This window comes from Drosophila ananassae (genome assembly GCF_017639315.1).
Source record: "Drosophila ananassae strain 14024-0371.13 chromosome 4 unlocalized genomic scaffold, ASM1763931v2 tig00000054, whole genome shotgun sequence".
NCBI classification, from domain to species: Eukaryota; Metazoa; Arthropoda; class Insecta; order Diptera; family Drosophilidae; genus Drosophila; species Drosophila ananassae.
In genome coordinates this window covers 8152247-8172374 of record NW_025319037.1, presented here as the reverse complement: position 1 = coordinate 8172374, position 20128 = coordinate 8152247, and the positions used below count along the sequence as shown (strand labels likewise).

The following is a 20128-nucleotide window of genomic DNA, read 5'->3' as shown; positions in this document are numbered from 1 at the left end:
GGGTCGCCACAGAGGTCGCCAATGACACCGAAACCAATATGCACGACCAAATCGTAGGGGAGCGCGTCACTTGGTGGACCGCTAAACTATAGGCGCCAAAAAGTGCATATACATACATACAGCAGCGGATAACGGTGGGAAACGAAAACGAGAATATTATCGCTGCATATATTTGTATGTATACCACCTTTATTTTATCTGTAATAAATAAATAATTTTTGGCTGCACTTTAGTATTTATTTGGAAGATTTGTAAATTCGAGAACGAGGGGTAGGGGGCGACAGTGATTGCAAATAATATAAATATTTTCTTTTTTATTTTATCCACAGGCAATACATTTAGGTTAGCACATATATTTATAATTAAATTTTTAGAACTTTTATATATGTTGTTATTTATTTTTGTCTACTATTTTTTCTACGTACGTATGCCCCAAGAATTGAAAGGAGGGTGCAATATTCCAGCACAAGACGGATTTTAATTTGTCTTATCTCAAGTTTCAATTTTTTGCACAAATACCTGGGGTTCTGCTTTCGGATCCTTTAATCCTGCGGCCACTTTCCTTTGACAATCGATGCAGGTGCAGGGCATGGGGACGACGAATCCTTCCAGTAGCAGCTAGTTGATTAGAGAAGTTTGTTTCGCGACGCGGAGAATTCTTTAATTTGTATTTTTGAATTCACTACCACAACCGTCGCGAGCAACTCTTTTTTTTTTTAAATATATGTATGTTATATATTGTTTATATATGTATTGTGTCACTGTCACTATTTTTGTTGCTTTTTTATTTAATTATATTCACTACAGTCCACCCGGGGGCGCCAAAATGTTAATTGAGATTATTTTCTAAAAACCGAAAGACTGTAGAATGATGGCTGTAGTAATTAAATTATTGCAAAAAACGAAAGATGCGTGCACTCTGTTCAACGTTATAAATTGGAGTATATATTCATATCAACAAAAACTTTAAGCCTAGCTTATCTAGTGCGGCGAAGCGGGCGAATTCATGGGAGAGCGCAATTGAGAGCTTTACTTGCGCTCCCGCTCCGCCCTAAACTAACTTATACTAGACTTCATAACATTCCACTTAATTATCTACATTAATTATACAGGCTTTGCACTCATTTATCACATCCTCTTGCTTCTTATTTTTTGACTCTAAAAGCTTTAGTTGTAGCCTTTTATCGTTTATGCCAATAATGATACGACCCATTTCTGAGGTACACTCAAAATCGCATGACTGTATTTGCGATACGAGTTCAATAAAAGGCTTTACATTTACCTGTATAAAATTATTGAATTTATAGGTATCCATAATAATATCATCATTTCATAACGCTTTCAGTACATCGTCCAATGAACGACCAGCAGCTTGCGCAGTTGTTGATGATGAGTCTGCTGACGTTACTGCAGTTCCTAACATACTGTTTACTGTTCCATCGATGGGAAACATTCCAATGTAGATTCCCGTTGCTTAAGATCCCTCTTGCTATCCCGTTTCTATCTTCTTGGGGTCTAGATTCGCATCTTTTCCAGAAGCCATCATGTATATAAGAAAGCTTTGTTTCCACTTTGGTCATTCTTGTGCCAATATTGAGCAATTCAACTCTGATAGCGCTGCTCTATTCTCTATCTTGCTCTGTCATATGGGTAGAGAAAAATCATATGCGTGTGCTGCTCCCAGCATAGGCAAAGCAAATTTTGCATAGCAACAATTTTGCATAGCTTAACAACATTTAACTTAGTTTCAGCACTTTTCTTCCCAGAGCGATTGGAAATAAAAACAAGAAAGGAAAGCTAACTTTGGGCGGAGCCGAAGTTGATATACCCTTGCAGTTGTGCCATTTCTGATCGTTCAGTTATATGGCGGCTATTGGATATAGTTGGCCATTCTCTATGAAATTTGTCAAATAAGATTATTTTTTTTATTCCCAAAATGGAAAAAGACGCCCAAACCCAAAAACGCGAAAAGACGCTTTTTGCGATGAAATCGCTAATGTTTATACTGATTAATTAATTAATTAATTAATATAAAACACAACACTTAAAACTCAAACTAAATCAACCTCGACTGCAATGAGTTCAAACGACGTTCGCAAACAACGTCAACGTGAGCTAGACGAGAGACGGCTCTCAGTACAAAGAAACAACGCGTACTTCTCTTTTAAAGCAACCGAAAACCATGCAAGCTCCGATCAAGCTCGGTCAATTACCCCCAACTTGACCGAATTCTTAAACGTAGAGAGCGAGAGAGCGCGTTCCTGCTCCCCCTCGATACCATCGATGTCTCTGCAGCCAAAGAGTGCAGTAACTAGCACCTCAATTTCTTTGACAACGTCAACAGTAACAACAACAACAACCGCAACTGTATCGACAGCGCGTTTAACGACGTCATCAGCTAGCAGCGCAAATAGTAATACGTCCGCGCTGCCCGAAAACCAAAACAAAAACAAAAACAATGACTATATTAAGCCGGCTGTGCAGACTGGCATGGATCGCTACATCCAAATCAAAAGGAAGCTGAGCCCCCTGAATTCCAAACGCAAAATAACCCGTGGCAATGCTAGCCTAGTAGCAAAAGAAACGCCCATTAACTCAAACCGATTTAAAATCTTGGCAGACGCCGATGAGGTTGAGGCGGTCGAATCCACTGAAGTTGGGAAAAGGAAGCCAAAACCTCCGCCTATCTATATACGCGAAAAAAGTTCCAATGTTCTTGTCAACAAAATTATTGAGCTTATTGGTAAGGATAACTTCCACATAATACCCCTTGTAAAGGGCAACATTCAAGAAACAAAAGTTCAAATGAAGTCTGAAGATAACTATAGAGTATTATCAAAATATCTTACCGAGAATAAAAAGAACTTTTACACGTACCAGCTAAAAAGCAGCAAGGGCCTGCAAGTCGTTCTTAAGGGCATAGAGCCCGAAGTAACGCCTGCAGAGATAAAAAAGGCGCTACTTCGGGCTTTTAAGGTTGAGCTTGAACCAGAAACCAAGCTCCTGAAGAAATACGAAGTGCACCCAATATACAATCTTCAGTACCTGCTGCACCGCAGAATTACAGTTGAGGAACCGCACAAACGCAATGGCCCGGTACAATGTGCGAACTGCCAGGAATATGGCCATACAAGGTCATACTGTAAACTGCGCCCGGTGTGTGTAGTTTGCGGAGAGCTTCATGACTCCGCACACTGCCCAGCGAGCAAAGATGACAGCAACTCGAAAAAGTGCGGCAACTGCGGTGGCAATCACACTGCTAATTATAGAGGATGCCCAGTCTATAAGGAGCTGAAAAGTCGCATCCACCAGAAAGGAATAGCTGCCCGCACCCAAAATGGACAGTTCACGGCGTCCAGATCAAACCCTGAAGTCTTCTTCTCGACTGCAGCCAGATCCTCACTAGGACCCATTAACGTTGACAAAAATGTGACATACGCAAGCGCCTTAAAATCAGGACCGGCGACACCTGCCTCAAGAAGCTCATTTCTGCAATCAGCATATCAAGAACCGAACACGGCTCAGCAACATCAACCAACAGAGCAGCCAAAAAGCAACTTTGAAGCTATGATATGCAGCCTACAACAAAGCCTGACGGAATTTATGTCGTTTATGCGCACAACTATGCAAGATTTAATGCGAAACCAAAATCTATTGATTCAAATGCTGGTTTCACAACAATCCAAATAATGGCTTTCCTACGGATATCTACGTGGAACGCTAACGGCGTTTCGCAACATAAACTTGAGTTAGCTCAATTCCTACTCGACAATCACATCGATGTAATGCTGCTTTCGGAAACACACCTCACAAACAAATACAATTTTCAACTACGAGGATATTCATTCTACGGAACAAATCATCCAGATGGTAAAGCACATGGTGGGACTGGAATTCTAATCAGAAGCCGCATAAAGCACCATTATCAAAACAAATTTGCTAAAAACTACCTACAGGCCACATCTATAAATATACAACTAAATACTGGCAACCAACTTACACTAGCCGCCGTATACTGCCCCCCTCGCTTCAATATAGCTGAAGATGAGTTTATGCAGTTTTTCAACACACTTGGAGACCACTTCATAGCAGCAGGAGACTACAATGCCAAGCACACACACTGGGGATCCCGTCTCGTGACTCCAAAAGGGAAGCAGCTCTATAATGCAATTATCAAAGCCAAGAACAAGCTCGACTATGTTTCTTCTGGCACACCAACATACTGGCCGGCAGACCCAAGGAAACTACCAGATTTAATAGACTTTGCGATTACCAAAAACATCCCTAAAAATCTGATAAGCGCCAATTGCCTATCGGATCTTTCATCTGATCACTCGCCTGTCCTTTTTATTCTACTGCGACATCCAGGAACATTGGAACAACCATTAAAATTGACCTCACAGAAAACCAATTGGGTTAAGTACAGAAAATATATCAGCTCACACATTGAGCTAAGTCCTCATCTCCACGATGAAGCCAACGTAGACAGCTTTGTTAATTCACTTGAGTCTGTACTCGTCTCTGCAGCTCGAGCCTCAACATCGCAAACTATATATACACAAAGCAATAAAAAGACAAATCTACAAATCGAACAGCTCGTCCTCGAAAAGCGGCGTTCACGTCGCGAGTGGCAATTCCACAGATCGCCATCTACTAAGCAAAGCTTTAGACATGCCTCACGTCAACTTACTAAAGCCCTACAGCAAGAAGAAGCTTATGTCCACCGCCGCTATATAGAGCAATTGTCAACTTCTAGTACAAAACACTCACTATGGAGAGCTCACCCAACTCTAAGCTCACCGAAAGAAACAGTGATGCCTATTAGAAATCCCACAGGCGGCTGGGCGCGCAGCGATGCAGACAGAGCCAGCACGTTTGCCAATCACCTCAAAAATATCTTCCAACCAAATCCGGCCACTAGTGCCTTTACTCTGCCGACTTTACCATATGAGCCTCAGCTTCAACATGAACCAATCGAGTTTCGCCCAAACGAAATCGCTAATATCATCAAAAACCAACTAAATCCGAAAAAATCACCAGGCTGCGACCTCATAACTCCCAAAATGATCATTGAGCTTCCATATTGCGCCGTCTGCACTATCACCCAGCTTTTCAATGCCATCGCAAAACTTGGCCACTTTCCAGCGAGATGGAAAAAGTCAATTATAATAATGATAGCAAAGCCGGGAAAAGGCCACACAATTCCCACGTCGTATAGACCTATAAGCCTACTTTCATGCTTATCTAAACTCTTTGAGAAATGCATTCTGACTCGAATAAACACATACCTAAGGATCCAGGAAGGAATCCCGTCACATCAGTTTGGGTTTCGTGAAAAGCACGGTACAATTGAGCAGGTCAACCGGATAACAGCAGAAATTCGGAATGCATTCGAAAATCGCGAGTACTGTACCGCAATATTTCTAGATGTCTCTCAAGCATTTGATAGAGTCTGGCTAGAAGGTCTAATGTACAAAATCAAGACAATGCTCCCTTGTAATACCCACAAGCTTTTAGAGTCTTACCTCTACGACAGAAAATTTGCTGTGAGGTGCAACACTGATATGTCTGACGAATTCACTGTTGGAGCTGGAGTTCCTCAAGGAAGCGTACTCGGACCAACATTATATGTTCTCTACACAGCAGACATCCCGACAAGCACACGATTAACAACATCTACGTTTGCTGATGATACAGCTATTCTTAGCCGCTCAAAATGCCCGATGCAAGCAACTGCGCAGCTAGCTCTTCATCTGGTGGATGTTGAAAAATGGCTATCAGACTGGCGAATTAAAGTAAACGAACAAAAATGCAAGCACGTTACGTTCACCTTGAATAGGCAAAACTGCCCGCCCCTTACGCTAAACAACACCCTACTCCCGCAAGCAAACGAGGTAACATATCTAGGAGTACACCTCGATAGAAGACTCACATGGCGTCGGCACATAGAAGCTAAAAGAACCCACCTAAAGCTAAAAGCCAGCAGCCTTCATTGGCTTATCAACGCTCGGTCTCCCCTTTGCCTTGAATATAAAGTCCTGCTGTATAACTCGGTACTTAAACCTATATGGATGTACGGCTCCCAGTTATGGGGGAATGCCAGCAATAGCAATATTGACATAGTCCAGCGAGCTCAGTCGAAGATCTTGAGAACAATCACCGGGGCACCTTGGTACGTTCGCAACGAAAACATACATCGTACATACATACAAAACGACTTAAACATTCTTCCAGTCAAAGATGTGATCGCAGAACAGAAGGAAAAGTACTTTAGCAAGCTATTGTCGCACCCTAACCACCTGGCGAGAGGTCTAACAAGGTTGAGTAACCAATCACGACTTCGTCGGAATGACCTACCCACCCAGCGACCGTCTTGAGGAACGTGCAACCAGAATGCAGTCTTAGTTTACTGTTAGTTAAATGTTAATGTTAAGATTTGAAAACTTATTGTTAGTCTCAAAATTAAGAGAAGATCCAATAAATAAAAGCAAAGTTTAATAAAAAAAAAAAAAAAAAAAAATGGAATCTGTACCAAGTCCCATTTATCTAACTTAAAAAACAGCAAAGTTATGCCAATTCCGATCATTCAGTTATATGGCATCGATGTTTGGAGACATCGATGTTTTCGAAGTTTTAAAAACGATGAAACACCGATGTTCTAAAGAAAATTATTCAAATTTAAAAAAATTTATAATTTATAAAATCTTATTTTTAATAACTAACTTTAAAGGTTTCTCTCAAAACAAAAAATAATGAAAAATTTAACTCAATAACTTAAAATTTCAACAAGTTATTCGATGTTGCCTATCAAAGATTCGCTTATAAGTATAAGATCGTCTTTCAATCTTAAGTGCGGGCATATTGAGACTCCAGTCCGATCTCGATAATTTTCAAAAATTGTGTTTAGCTAATTTGCGCGGTTCCCACTGCATACGTACAGCCTACCTCCCGTCCAACCGACCGAGGGACGCTGCCGCGTGACGTACAGCTCGAATCGCGGGAATAGATCCGAGATAGATAAGCGAGGATTAGGAGAAAGATATCACGAGGAAAAGTGTTGCACAGATAAGGCGGTTAATATAAGCGATTTAAGATTGTTAGTAGAGCAAAAGTAAGGAAGTTTTTTTGTACAGATTCAATGTGATCTTGGTGTACTCCATATTAAGGACTCCAGATACACGATCCATACTCAAGAATCGGACAGACCAGTGATGTATGTAACGTTTTCGTTATGTACAGGTCATTAAATTCCTTTGACCATCTTTTAATAAAACCAAACACACCCATAGCTTTATTAACCATGGTAGATATATGGTCGGTAAATTTAAGTTTCAAATCTAATAGGACACCTAGATCGTTAACCTGATTTAATCGTTCTAAGGCGTTCCCATAGAGAAAATACATGGCCTGGTCGGTAAAAAGACATAAGTTTACATTTCGATCCATTAAGCTTTAGGTTATTTGCTAAACACCAATTTTGAAGTTTATCCAAATCGGATTGAAGTCTAGACTGGGCGCTAGTGAATTTATACTGAAGGCATAGCTTAACATCATCAGCGTACATAAGTACAAGTGAATTAGTTAAGGCAAGGGGCAAGTCGTTAATAAACAGAGTAAAAAGTAGGGGTCCAAGATGGCTTCCTTGGGGCACCCCCGATGTGGCGCGAACTAAACGCGAGGTAACATCTTTAAAGAAAACACGTTGGGTTCTCCCTGATAAGTAGCACGAAATCCACATAAGAAGATCAGTTGGGAATCCCAAAAGACTGAGTTTAATTATAAGAAGCGAATGGTTAACAGAGTCAAATGCTTTACTGAAATCAGTGTATATGACGTCTGTTTGTAAGCCATTCCGGAAGCCATCCGTGATAAAAGATGTTAGCTCCAATAAGTTAGTAGTGGTGGAGCGGCTCTTCATGAAGCCATGCTGGCACGGAGTTATTATTGAACTACATAGGTGTTGCAATGTGGAGTGATAAGTTTTTCAAAAAGCTTTGGAATTGCTGACAATTTAGAGATGCCTCTATAATTAGCAGCGTCGGATTTTTTCCCTTTTTTATGCAGCGGAATAATGAAGGATTCCTTCCACATAAGGGGAAAGATCGAAGTTTCCAGCGATAGATTAAAGAGTTTAACAAGCGGTTTGCACAGTGCCTCGGCGCAGTACTTCAGAACACAGCCTGGTACTCCTTCAGGGCCTGGCGAATACACGGGCTTAACCTTAAGAAGATCCGATAACACACCACTTTGATCGAAAGATGGGCAAAATATAAGGTTGGCTGGTTGGATATTATAAGTGTAAGGCTGAGCTAAACTGCTGCTAGGTGAATACGTAGTTTAAAAAAACTGTGCAAAGAGATCGGCCATTGCCTGATCAGTGTTCGCATAAGAGTTCTCGAACGTAAGCAGTGGGGAAAAGATACATGTTTACGCTTAGTGTTTACAAAGTTATAAAACTGCTTCGGATCCTGAGTAAACTGAATCCTGCAGCGGCGAATATAACTCCTATAACATTCTGCGTTATGCACGGTGAAATTGGACCGAGCTACTAAGTATCTAGAATAACTAACTGTACAGCCAGATAATCTATGTTTATTCAAAAGTCTACTCATACTATTCTTTAAGCTGTTAAGATGCCTCTTATACCAAGGCGGATTCGTTGAAGCGGACTGATATTTCCACGGCACACAAACGTCAAAAAATGAGTTTACAGTGAAATAAAATTTAAAAAAAAAATGCTAAGTTTATATCATCGCATGCCAGTAAATCAGACAAATCAAATTCCGAAATTAACTTATTTAATTTCATAAAGTCAGCCTTACGAAAGAAACGAAATTTATGAGATTTAAGTGTAGACTTAAGGTCAATTAAGGAGTTGTTTTCAATTGAAAGCTCAAGAGTGGGATGATATGGATCCTCAGGGTCAGAAAGGAGCAAAGTTCTGGAAAGAGTAATTCCATCAGGATCAGAAACGAAACATAAGTCCAGCAGTCGACCTAAAGAATTTCTAACGTGGTTAATTTGCCCGAGTGACATGTCAAACATTCCCACAGGGAAGTCGTGGTGGGAATTAAGCTGTAAAGACGGTGAATTTTCAACATTTGACCATATAAGTTCTGGGATATTAAAGTCACCCAGAGCTATCAGCTGGTCACCATCAGACAGACGATCGAAAACCAAACGAATAGCGGACAAATGTTGCCAGTATGTTGGGGGTTCGGACGAAGGTGGTATGTAAGAACAGGTAACATACAAAGATTGATCAGACAAAGTGATTTTGATGCAAAGGAATTCAATGTCACCAAACTCTTGTGATTTTACCTCTTCAGAAGCGAGTTTGGAGTCTACAGAGATTAACAGTCCTCCTCCTCTTCGCAGAGTTCTATCACATCTAAAAGTGGTGTACCTACTAGGAAAAACTTCGGAGCTTAAGATCTCCAGCTTTAACCAAGTTTATGTAAATACAATAATGTGAGATGCAAAGAAAGAACTATCAGAATACAGTTTGGGAAGTTTACTACGTAACCCTCTTGTATTCTGATAGGTAAGTGTTAGAGAAGACATTAGTTTTTTAAAACAGAGGAAGATGAAGTGGAAGGTTGGTCAGTGGCCGTGGGAGTGGGAGTTTTACGTCCACAGGTTTGGTTATTTTTTTTTTCACCGTACTTGGCTGATGTTCTTGGACGAAAATATTCTCTGGCCAAAAGCTGGCGGAACAAATCGTCTTGAACATCTGCAAGGGCACACGTATTTTGAAAGATGACGTTTGCCGGGTGTATGAATATTTAAATTTTGTAATGTCCACCACCTTTGGCTTTGATGTAAGCCGAGATATCAATCTCAGAAGTATCAGGGGCAAGCCGGGAAACGATGGTGGGATCACCTGCAAGGGTTTTGGTGCCGCCGCAACTAGTACAGCGGCATCAGTACGTACGGGGGTCCGGATGGTTGATTGCCCTGTTTGGTGACTGTTACAGCGGTTTGAATTATTGAGTCTGGGATCACTTGATGCGATGCCACAGAGGACATATCGGACAATTGCTCATTAATCCTGAGATATTCGGAAGCCGAATTTTTCTCAGGTCCGGCCCTTGGGGTGGCCAGAGATATAAGCGGCTGCATAGGTGTCGACTGATCAAGCTGAAGATTATTCGCCACAAGCACATCACTAAACGAGGATTTTTTACGCTTTGGAGACTCGTTTAGTAGTTGAAGACTACTAAACTGTGTATCGAGCGCACAGAGTTGGTCATTGATTTTTCGAAAACCACTAATCAACTCCTTGAAACCGCTTTTAGTCTGCCTCATGAACGATCTCATTTCGTCCTGAACAGCACGACAACCGTCACAGCAAAAGTGGAGACCAGACCTACGCGAGATTGCATCCGAAACTGAGGCCGTGAACCCGGCACACTTAGCGTGTAAAACGTTTTCACAGAGCCAGCAATGGATGGTAGGCTGGGAAGATGAGATTGTCTTATTACAAGACTTCAATGCACAGACCAATTTAAATTCCATAATTATTAAGATTTTAAAGAATTAATTTATTAAAAATTATTAAAATTTCAATAATTAATTTATTAATAATATTGATGAACCTTGTACCACTGTACCAGGGAAATGAAAGGGGGAGATTAAAGAGAGCAGTTAGTGCGAGTTAGTAAAATGCAAAGAAATAGAGACAAGAATCTCTATTGAGCGAGAAATAGGCGCAATAGAATAGAAGCAACACCGTAAGAGATGAAGAAGAAGAGCAGGGCTATGTTTGGAAGAAAAATTTATAAAGTTATTATTTTACCTCCAAATATATCACTGCACACGCGAAGCGCTGGGTCCCTTGCCTCAATACACTCAGGGAAAAGTTGGATTTAGGAGTGTCAGCGCAGCTTATCAGGAGTCGTCGGCAGCGTCAAGAAAATAAAAATTAAATAAAAACAAAATCAAAACGTAATTAATATGTAACAGTAAAAGTCAAGATTAAAAAATTAATAAGTAGCATATTAAAAATTTTCTCACTGTGCTTTGAGTGCCAAATTTGGAACTATTTCCAGGTATGAAGGTAATTAAAACATTTCGTAAAAAGTATTTCTCGCAAAATTTCATAACAAAACATTTCATAAACAAATTTCTCGCAGAGCGGCAAGAAAAATAATTATAAAAAACATTAAAAATATGCTTAAAAGAAACAATGAAACATTAACTGAATTTAACTTGAATACAAAGAGAAATTAACCGCCAATGGAAAAAAAAATTTACAAATTCTGTAAAATAAGTGCATTTATTTTTTAAGAATTATTTAAAAGATAAATTACTTGCAAGGTCATGAAAGGGCTCTTAAGAAGAATAACAAGATGAAATTACATTATAAGATCATGTAAGTATCACAGTATCACTTAGAGAAGAGCTTAACATGAAAATTGGTCAACAAGAAAATTAACCTATAATAGCGTAAACAAGAAAGGAAAGCTAACTTCGGGCGGAGCCGAAGTTTATATACCCTTGCAGTTGAGTCGCAGTCCGCTAGGTGGCGCCACCCATCTTATATTATTAGATATATAGCGGATCGTATATAGTTGGCCGATCCTTATGAAACTTGGAAAATCGAATTTTTTTGCCAAAAGAGGAATCCATTGAAACTCCCATCCTTCTAACTTGAAAAACAACGAAGTTATAGCATTTCCGATCAATCAGTTATATGACAGCTATAGGATATAGACGGCCGATCCCGGCCGTTCCGACTTATATACTGCCTGCAAAGGAAAGAAGGGTGTGTGCAAAGTTTCAACTCGATAGCTTTAAAACTGAGAGACTAGTTTGCGTAGAAACAGACAGACGGACAGACGGACAGACGGACATGCTCATATCGACTCAGGAGGTGATCCTGATCAAGAATATATATACTTTATAGGGTCGGAGATGTCTCCTTCACTGCGTTGCACACTTTTGACCAAAATTATAATACCCTCTGCAAGGGTATAAAAAGAATCGGTAGAAGAAAAGCTAGTCAAAATAATTTAAACGGCGAGTGCATATTGTAATGAGAAGCAAGATAACAATACGATTTATTTTTGTGCTCGCTTCTTGAAGCTAAGTTTACAGTTGGTGAAGCGCTTTCATAGGTGGATCAGCAGGTGAGAGATTATAACGCTAAATACAGTTTTTGGTGTGTCTTAGCACAACAATGAAACTTCTTTAAGCAGCAGACTCCCTTATCTTAATACCATTTGATTGAAAAAAATAATAATATTTAACAACTAAAGCTCAAGAAGATAATATAAGAATTCAAAGTAAACATGATCGAAATTAAATTTTAATTTAAATATAAATAATATTTAAAATCGCAGTTCCACCATTTTCTATCTACTATTGATAAACACTATCGACTTGCTATTCCCAATCAAGTTTGTATTTTTATTATAAATAAACCGTATTTTATAATGATAAATAATTTTATAAATAACACAGAGTAACAGTGATTCTGAACTTTTGAAGTGACATAGTAGGAATTGTTCATTGGGTCGAGTATATCCCAAAACCATTTTTGAAATATTTCTAACACCCTCAAAAACTTGATTTATGGTTAAAAAACTGTTTTTCGGGACTTGTTTGCGGTTAAAAATTCCTGAACGTGTTTTTTTCATCCGATTTCAAAAATTGACTTTTTTTGGGAAAAGCGATATAACTTTACCAATTTTCATTATTTTTTGATGAAATTTGTCTCATTTTATTCAGAATTAATAAGACAACCTTGATATGTGGCAAAAATGACAGAATTTTTGTAAGATGTACCGAAAAACTGGCATCAAAATCCGAAAAACACGAACAAAAGTCGAAAACTTCAGTTTCAGATGTACAATTTTTGTTCTTTTTGTTTAACAAAATCGAAGATGTATATTTTTTTTAAAAGCTACAACATTTCACTATTAAAAAACACCAAAAATTTTGAAATCGGTTGAAAAAAACGCGTTCAGGAATTTTTAAGCTCAAACAAGTCCCGAAAAAACGGTTTTTTAACCATAAATCAAGATTTTGAGGGTGTTAGAAATATTTCAAAAATGGTTTTGTGATATACTCGACCCCATGAACAATTCCTACTATGTCACTTCAAAAGTTCATTCACTTTTGTCATTTTTGTAACACTGTGTAATTAACCCTGTTCTCCATGCTGATCGAGAAGTCCCCTTTTTTTAGAAGCTTGTAAAAAAAAAAGGGGCCAAGCAAATGTGATAGAAGGAAGTATAGGCTAAAATAGGGTGCGCCAGAAATGCCCCAACACGACCTGGAGGTGTAAGATTGCTGGCTTTTAGGTTCTTCATCTGCCTCTTGACTGTCTTATTTTTGATGTGTTGATCTTAACTTTTTCTTTTCTGACCAGAATAGCAAACTTATATCGAACGCTAATTTCGGATTTTAAAAGCACCCCAAGACTGCAGCTCATCGAACACCACTACACTTGCGATTACAAATGCGTGCAACGCTCAGTCTATCCCTTCTAGGTTATCCGTTACATGGACAGCTGTTGACATAAAACATTTTCTGCTGGAAACAAATTATCGCTGCGAAGTAAACCATTCTGCCAGGAACGCAGTCCAACACCAAAATGCCTTCAGATTAGCGCGAAACACTTAGAGACTGTGAAAGTTTTTTTTTCTCGGCGGTAGAGCTACGAATGAAGCGAATGAAATCACCAAAAAATTTTCTTGTTTTCGGCAAAATAGCAAAAAATAGATTTTGGCTCACATTCTTAGCTTTGGCTTTTTTTTGCGCACATTTTGAATCCATGCGCACTCAGAGCTTTTGTTAAGTCACCTAAGCTCAACGATGTTGATTTATGTATGCTTTTGAATTTTATATTGTTTTCTTTAATAATTAATTTAATGGTAAAATTCTCATAAGGATCGGCCAAATATATACGATCCGATATATGTCTAATAATATAAACTGCTACCTAACTGACAGAGGTAGTTGACCGAGCATGTACTTTCATTAACATTGACCTTCTAACAATAGTTAAGCCAAAACATATGTATGAAATTATGTATCTTATAAAACATCGCTTTTTATACCCTTGCAGAGGGTATTATAATTTTGGTCAAAAGTGTGCAACGCAGTGAAGGAGATATCTCCGACCCTATAAAGTATATATATTCTTGATCAGGATCACCTCCTGAGTCGATATGAGCATGTCCGTCTGTCTGTCTGTCCGTCTGTCCGTCTATCTGTCTGTCTGTCTGTCGGTTTTTACTAGACATCTGCATGAATACATTCATAACATCCGTCTAATAGAGTACATTCGAATCGAATAGAATGGAGTGAGTGGAATGTTTGAAATGAAATGAAATTGTATGAATGTAAGCTTAGGTTCCTCTCGTAATTTGAGACGTCAAACGAAATGACAGGAAATGAACGAAACGAAAAGTGAAATGAGAAATATGTCAATGTCATGTATACCCGAATCCTTCGAGTTGTTTCTTATCATTGGGGCACTCCAAATTTGTCAAAATACCATAACATAGCTTTGTTCCTTTTTTCCCCAACTAACAAACTAATTCTCTCACTAACTTAGAAAGAGACCATTATTAATGATTGCAAAATTATTATGAGTCAATTTCTTCAAGACAATTCTGACCTCAACAATAATGAAGCCCAGTTAATAGATGATGAATTTGCCGATTATTTCGATGTCCCCAAATTTGAGACAATACAGGACAAGGTGGAACAAGAAATTTCTGGATATTCCAATATTAAGGTTGCATACACTCCTGATTTTAATGCTTTAGCTTGGTGGCATTTGAATAAGCAATTTTTTCCGCTATTGCACAAAACAAGCTGCAAAATATTTTGCATTCCAGCGAGCAGCGCGGCTTCGGAACGGACCTTTTCAAACGTAAGAAATTTGATAACAGAGAAGCTTTGTCAAATAGCCACTAACTTTGAAAATATTAACAAAATAATGTTTTTGCATTCCAATTTAAATTAGATATAAATTCGCTGCATTCGCATTTAATTTGTTTTTATTTCCTTTTATTTACATTTACAACTCGAATTATTTGAATGAAACGTCTCTGTTTTCAATGTTCTCAATTCACTCAATTCGTGTCCTTCTACCAAATGATTGTGCAAATGAGTAGGCGTAAGAGATCCAACCCTCTCACATCATGTTGGCTTTGCTCTCAAATTCACTCAACTCATTTTTAGCATTGTGCATTTGAATGTGGGTTTTTTGCCACTCATGCAGATGTCTAGTTTCTACGCAAACTAGTCTCTCAGTTTTAGTTGAGTTGAAACTTTGCACACATCCTTTTTTCCTTGCAGGTAGTATATAAGTCGGAACGGCCGGGATCGGTCGACTATATCCTATAGCTGCCATATAACTGATTGATCGGAAATGCCATAACTTTGGTGTTTATTAAGTTAGTGGGTTGGGACTTTTCACACATGTTATATTTGAATATATCTTATGTACAAAATTTCATAAGTATCGGCCGACTATATCCTATAGCTATCGTTCTATAGCTGTCATAGAACGATCGGAATTAGCATAACTTTGGTGTTTTTTAGGTTAGAAAGATGGGACTTGGTACAGATTACTCTTTGGGCAAAATAATTCAATATGCCAAATTTCATAAGGATCGGCCGACTATATACGATCCGCTATATATCTAATAATATAAGATGCGTGGCGCCACCTAGCGGATTCCGACTCAACTGCAAGGGTATATCAACTTCGGCTCCTCCCGAAGTTAGCTTTCCTTTCTTGTTTTATAGTAAAGCCACAACATATGTATTATCTGATCTTATAAAAGATGACCTTCTCCATAATAAAGACAGTCTCGAACTCAACCGTTATCGCGAAAAACTTAGAGGCTATGCAAGTGTTGCAAGAGGCAATGAAAAATACGAGGTTGCTCCGATAAACACTTAGCCTCCAAAAAAAAAACGAAAAAAACGTCTGAAAAATTCGTTTTCTCGAGGTCTGCCTCTGGCCTCTGTGGCGGCGACGACTGCCTCATTCAACGAAAATTTCTGTCCAAGTTTCAAGTTTGGAAACAAAAAGAAGTCACACAATTTGGCCATGGCGAGAGAAGTGTAAGATGGTGCTTTGTCATAATGGAAGAGCACTTTTTTCTTCTCCAAATGGGGCCGTATTTTCTGCAAATCGGCGGTGAATCGGCCCAATTATCGGCATAGTATGGCCCTGTGACCGTTTCGCCCTTCACCAGGTAGTGGATGTAGATCATACCTTGTGAATCCCAAAAAACGGTAGCCTTCACCTTCACGGCCGATGGGACAGTCTTCGCCTTCTTCGGAGCAGGATCGCCGAATGAAGTCCACTGTTTCGACCGTTCCCTGGTCTCTGGTGTGTACCTGTGGATCCATATTTCGTCGACGGTCACGAAACTATGCAGAAACTCCTTCGGATTGCCCTTAAACAGCGTCAAACACTGTTCTGAAGTGCATCCAAGCATCCAAAAACAAGAATCGAATCACAGACCGACATTGCTCTTTCTCCATTTTTCTAAAATCCGCGGACACTGATCCCACACGCAGTCAAAAAAAAACTACGAGTCCGATTCGGCTGACATTAACAGAAGTCGTCTACGAGAATGTACGAGAATGATAGTTCATTTTTCTTGCGATAGTGACGCCATCAGGCATTGAGGCTAACTAATTTTCCGTTGCCTGTGCTGAGAGCAACACATGTATATGACTTTGTTACATATACGTTTATTCATTAACAAATACAAATTACATACGTTATACGTTTATTCATTATGATAACTTAATAATATTTAATATATAAATATTTATTATATAATATAATAATATATAATATAATAAATATTTATTTAATATATAATAATTATATTTCTTAAATAGATTCAAAGGGGACCTACCAGAAGAGCGGCATATGAAAGTGGATAATAAAAACTTTTATTTTGATATTGGTCAAAATAACCGAGGAGTTTATATGAGAATAAGTGAAGTAAGTAACTTAATTTATTAATTCAAATATATTGTGCTCCGTTTTAACGTTTAAGGTAAAAAATAATTTTCGAACATCGATAACTATACCGGATAAGTGCTGGATTCGCTTTCGAGATATTTTTAACGATTATTGTGACAAAATGAAAAAATCGTCCGACTCTAATACTGCCGATATTAATTTACCGACAACCTCAAATAGTCTTAAATAAATGATAAATGAATTAATATAGAATCAGACAAAGCTAGGTCTAAGCAAGATCATTTAGCAAATGACCAGCTAAATTGTAATGCGTATATAATTATTTAAAACCCCAAAAAAAAGCCTAATAAAATATCCATAAAATATTATATAGTAGTATTTGAGAAAATACACATTGGCCATTTAAATAAAGATTTTATAAAATCAATAATTCTAATGTAGAAATAAAATAATTTTTAGGAATTTATACGTGCATATGAATATCATTACCAAATCCGAATGTATTTTTATTTTCCGTTTCCTGTTATACGAAATTTCAAATTATAATGTAGGTGATATTAATGTATTGTAGGAGCATATTATAATTATATCCTTGCAGAGGATATTATAATTTTGGTCAAAAGTGTGCAACGCAGTGAAGGAGACATCTCCGACCCTATAAAGGATCGCTTCCTGAGTCGATATGAGCATGTCCGTCTGTCCGTCTGTCCGTTTCTACGCAAACTAGTCTCTCAGTTTTAAAGCTATCAAGTTTAAACTTTGCACACACCCTTCTTTCCTTTGCAGGCAGTATATAAGTCGGAATGGCCGGGATCGGTCGACTATATCCTATAGCTTCCATATAACTGATTGATCGGAAATTCCATAACTTCGTTGTTTTTCAAGTTAGAAGGATGGGACTTTCTATGCTTTCTAACTTGGGCAAACTTATACGATCTGCCAAATTTCGTAAGGATCGGCCGTCTATATCCTCTAGCTGCCATATAACTGATTGATCGGAAATGCCATAACTTAGTTGTTTTTCAAGTTAGAGGGATGGGAGTTTCAGTGGATTCCTCTTTGGGCTAAATAATTCGATATGCCATATTTCATAAGGATCGGCCAACTATATACGATCCGCTATATATCTAACAATATAAGATGCGTGGCGCCACCTAGCGGACTGCGACTCAACTGCAAGGGTATAAAAACTTCGGCTCCGCCCGAAGTTAGCTTTCCTTTTTTTTTTTTGTTAAAAGTGTTCAACGTAGTGAAGGAGATGTCAAGAATATATATTCTTGATCAAGATCAGCAGGGCATCCAAAGTAGGAATCCGACAGTCTGCCCGATAGTTTGTGTGCCAGTCATTCTGTTTCTACGCGAACTATTTTCTAAGTTTGGAAGACTTCTTTTCTTTGCACGCAGTATATAAATCGGACGACTACATCCTAAAGCTCCTATATAACTGAAAAATCGGATATGATACAAATTTAGAGCCTTTATAGATATGGGGTTGGAACTCTTAAGGATCGGCTCGTATATAAATTGTTTAATATAAACTGTCACCTTACTGCAATGTTATATCTATACCTTGTTTATTTTTTTTGTGTAATAATTAGGAGAACACTAATAAGTTCAAAAGACAGTGAACAAATAAGAAAGCTTTTAAGAAATTCATAAATGTTAAACAAATGTTTTTTCAACATGTTTCACGGATTTCATAATTACTATTTATAGCTTCTAGATTTATGAAGAATATTAAAAAGTATATAACTCTTACAAGCGTTTTTAAAACCAAATTTCAATGTGATCACCTAGATTAATGAGTCTTACAAAGTACGATGAAATGCATAGCAAATTATAACATACAAAAATTCGTTAAATAGACACATACCAGTTGAATGTCCCAAAGATTTATGGTTGCATGTAATGTAGCATAATAAATTAGTTTTAATTACATGTTAAGAAATACAAATTGTATGTTATTTTAATAAGCTTAAATGAAAAGACAAAAGAATTAAAATAAAACATAACAAATTTGGATTTCAAACTGGATAAAACATTAAAATATACAAAAAAAATAATGTCAATAAATGTTTTGGCTTGTGAGATTAACTCTAAATGCGAAAAAGTCCTACATTTTAGTTGGGGTTGCTCTGACTACATACACGCAGTTCTTATATTTACCTGGTAAGTTTAAAAAACTAAAAGATAGAGTCATATAAAGCAGAGAATTATCTTCAATGTTGTTCAAAAACATTAAATATTTTATATTTTAAGAGTTTTGTGAAATTAATATCAAAATAAAGTTGAATTTAATGTAATTAAAGCAAGTTTTAAATTATGTTTTATTAAAAGTTTATTAAACCTGACATGTGGTTTTTAAATTTGGCGTTTTGGTGTTTTGGGCATCAGCGGTTAACACACAATAACATTAAATAACAGAGGCTCACAAGCTTCTAAGGAAGAAAAAATAAGTAGCTAAGGATTGATGATTTAATATTAAAATAAATTAAAATACAATGATCCCGTTTAGAGCTTTTTGGTCTTTTGTGAGCACCGGAAAAACACAAACCCTGTTAAAAATCTCTTTTTATTTATTTATTTTTTTTGGGTTTTAAGTAACTGCGACTTATGAACTCGTGGGATTAATTGGCCCCCCTTTGTGCAAGGAAATCGCCAACCTGAAGTTCGTGAAGATTAATTATATGTAAATGTTTTATCGAGAATGTCGGGTCAAGCAGCCGCCGGAAAGTTTGGCTGTCAATAATTTATTGAATTTGTTTATATTTTCTTTTTTTATGTCTCTATTCGCGTCGCTCGCTCTCGAGCATTCGATCAGCCACCTGCATCTGCCGTCATGCGCTCTAAAGGTGCTTGTTTTTTATTGAAGCCTAGATTTGAAACATTAAATAAAGCTCCCGAAAACGCTCGGTAACTGAACATTAATGAACCCCGACGTGATTGTGCTTAGGAAAATTTGAGCTGCGCGGCTTAAAATATATAAACATAAACAAATAAACAAATTAAATCATTAAAAAAATCATTATTTGGTTTTTGATTTGTGCGCGCAATATTACCATCTGTTGACATACATACATACGCTGTTTGCAGAGTGCTACAATCGCTCAAACATTTATTACCCTGTTATATAGAAGTGGCACAGTGGGTCGTAAGCTG

General features: G+C 37.8%; 1 protein-coding gene across 1 annotated transcript in view; it reads left to right on the top strand.

Annotated features, from left to right (window-relative positions):
- The window catches only part of LOC6505482 (transcriptional activator protein Pur-beta), a 505448-nt gene extending 486128 nt beyond the window's left edge, over window positions 1-19320 (top strand). Inside the window, exons 8-9 of the mRNA XM_014904427.3 lie at window positions 16882-16987; window positions 17043-19320. Coding sequence (XP_014759913.1) covers window positions 16882-16987; window positions 17043-17198 — 262 coding nt within the window. The 3' untranslated portion in view covers window positions 17199-19320. The remainder of the gene's footprint in view (window positions 1-16881; window positions 16988-17042) is intronic.
- Window positions 19321-20128: the final 808 nt, after the last annotated feature.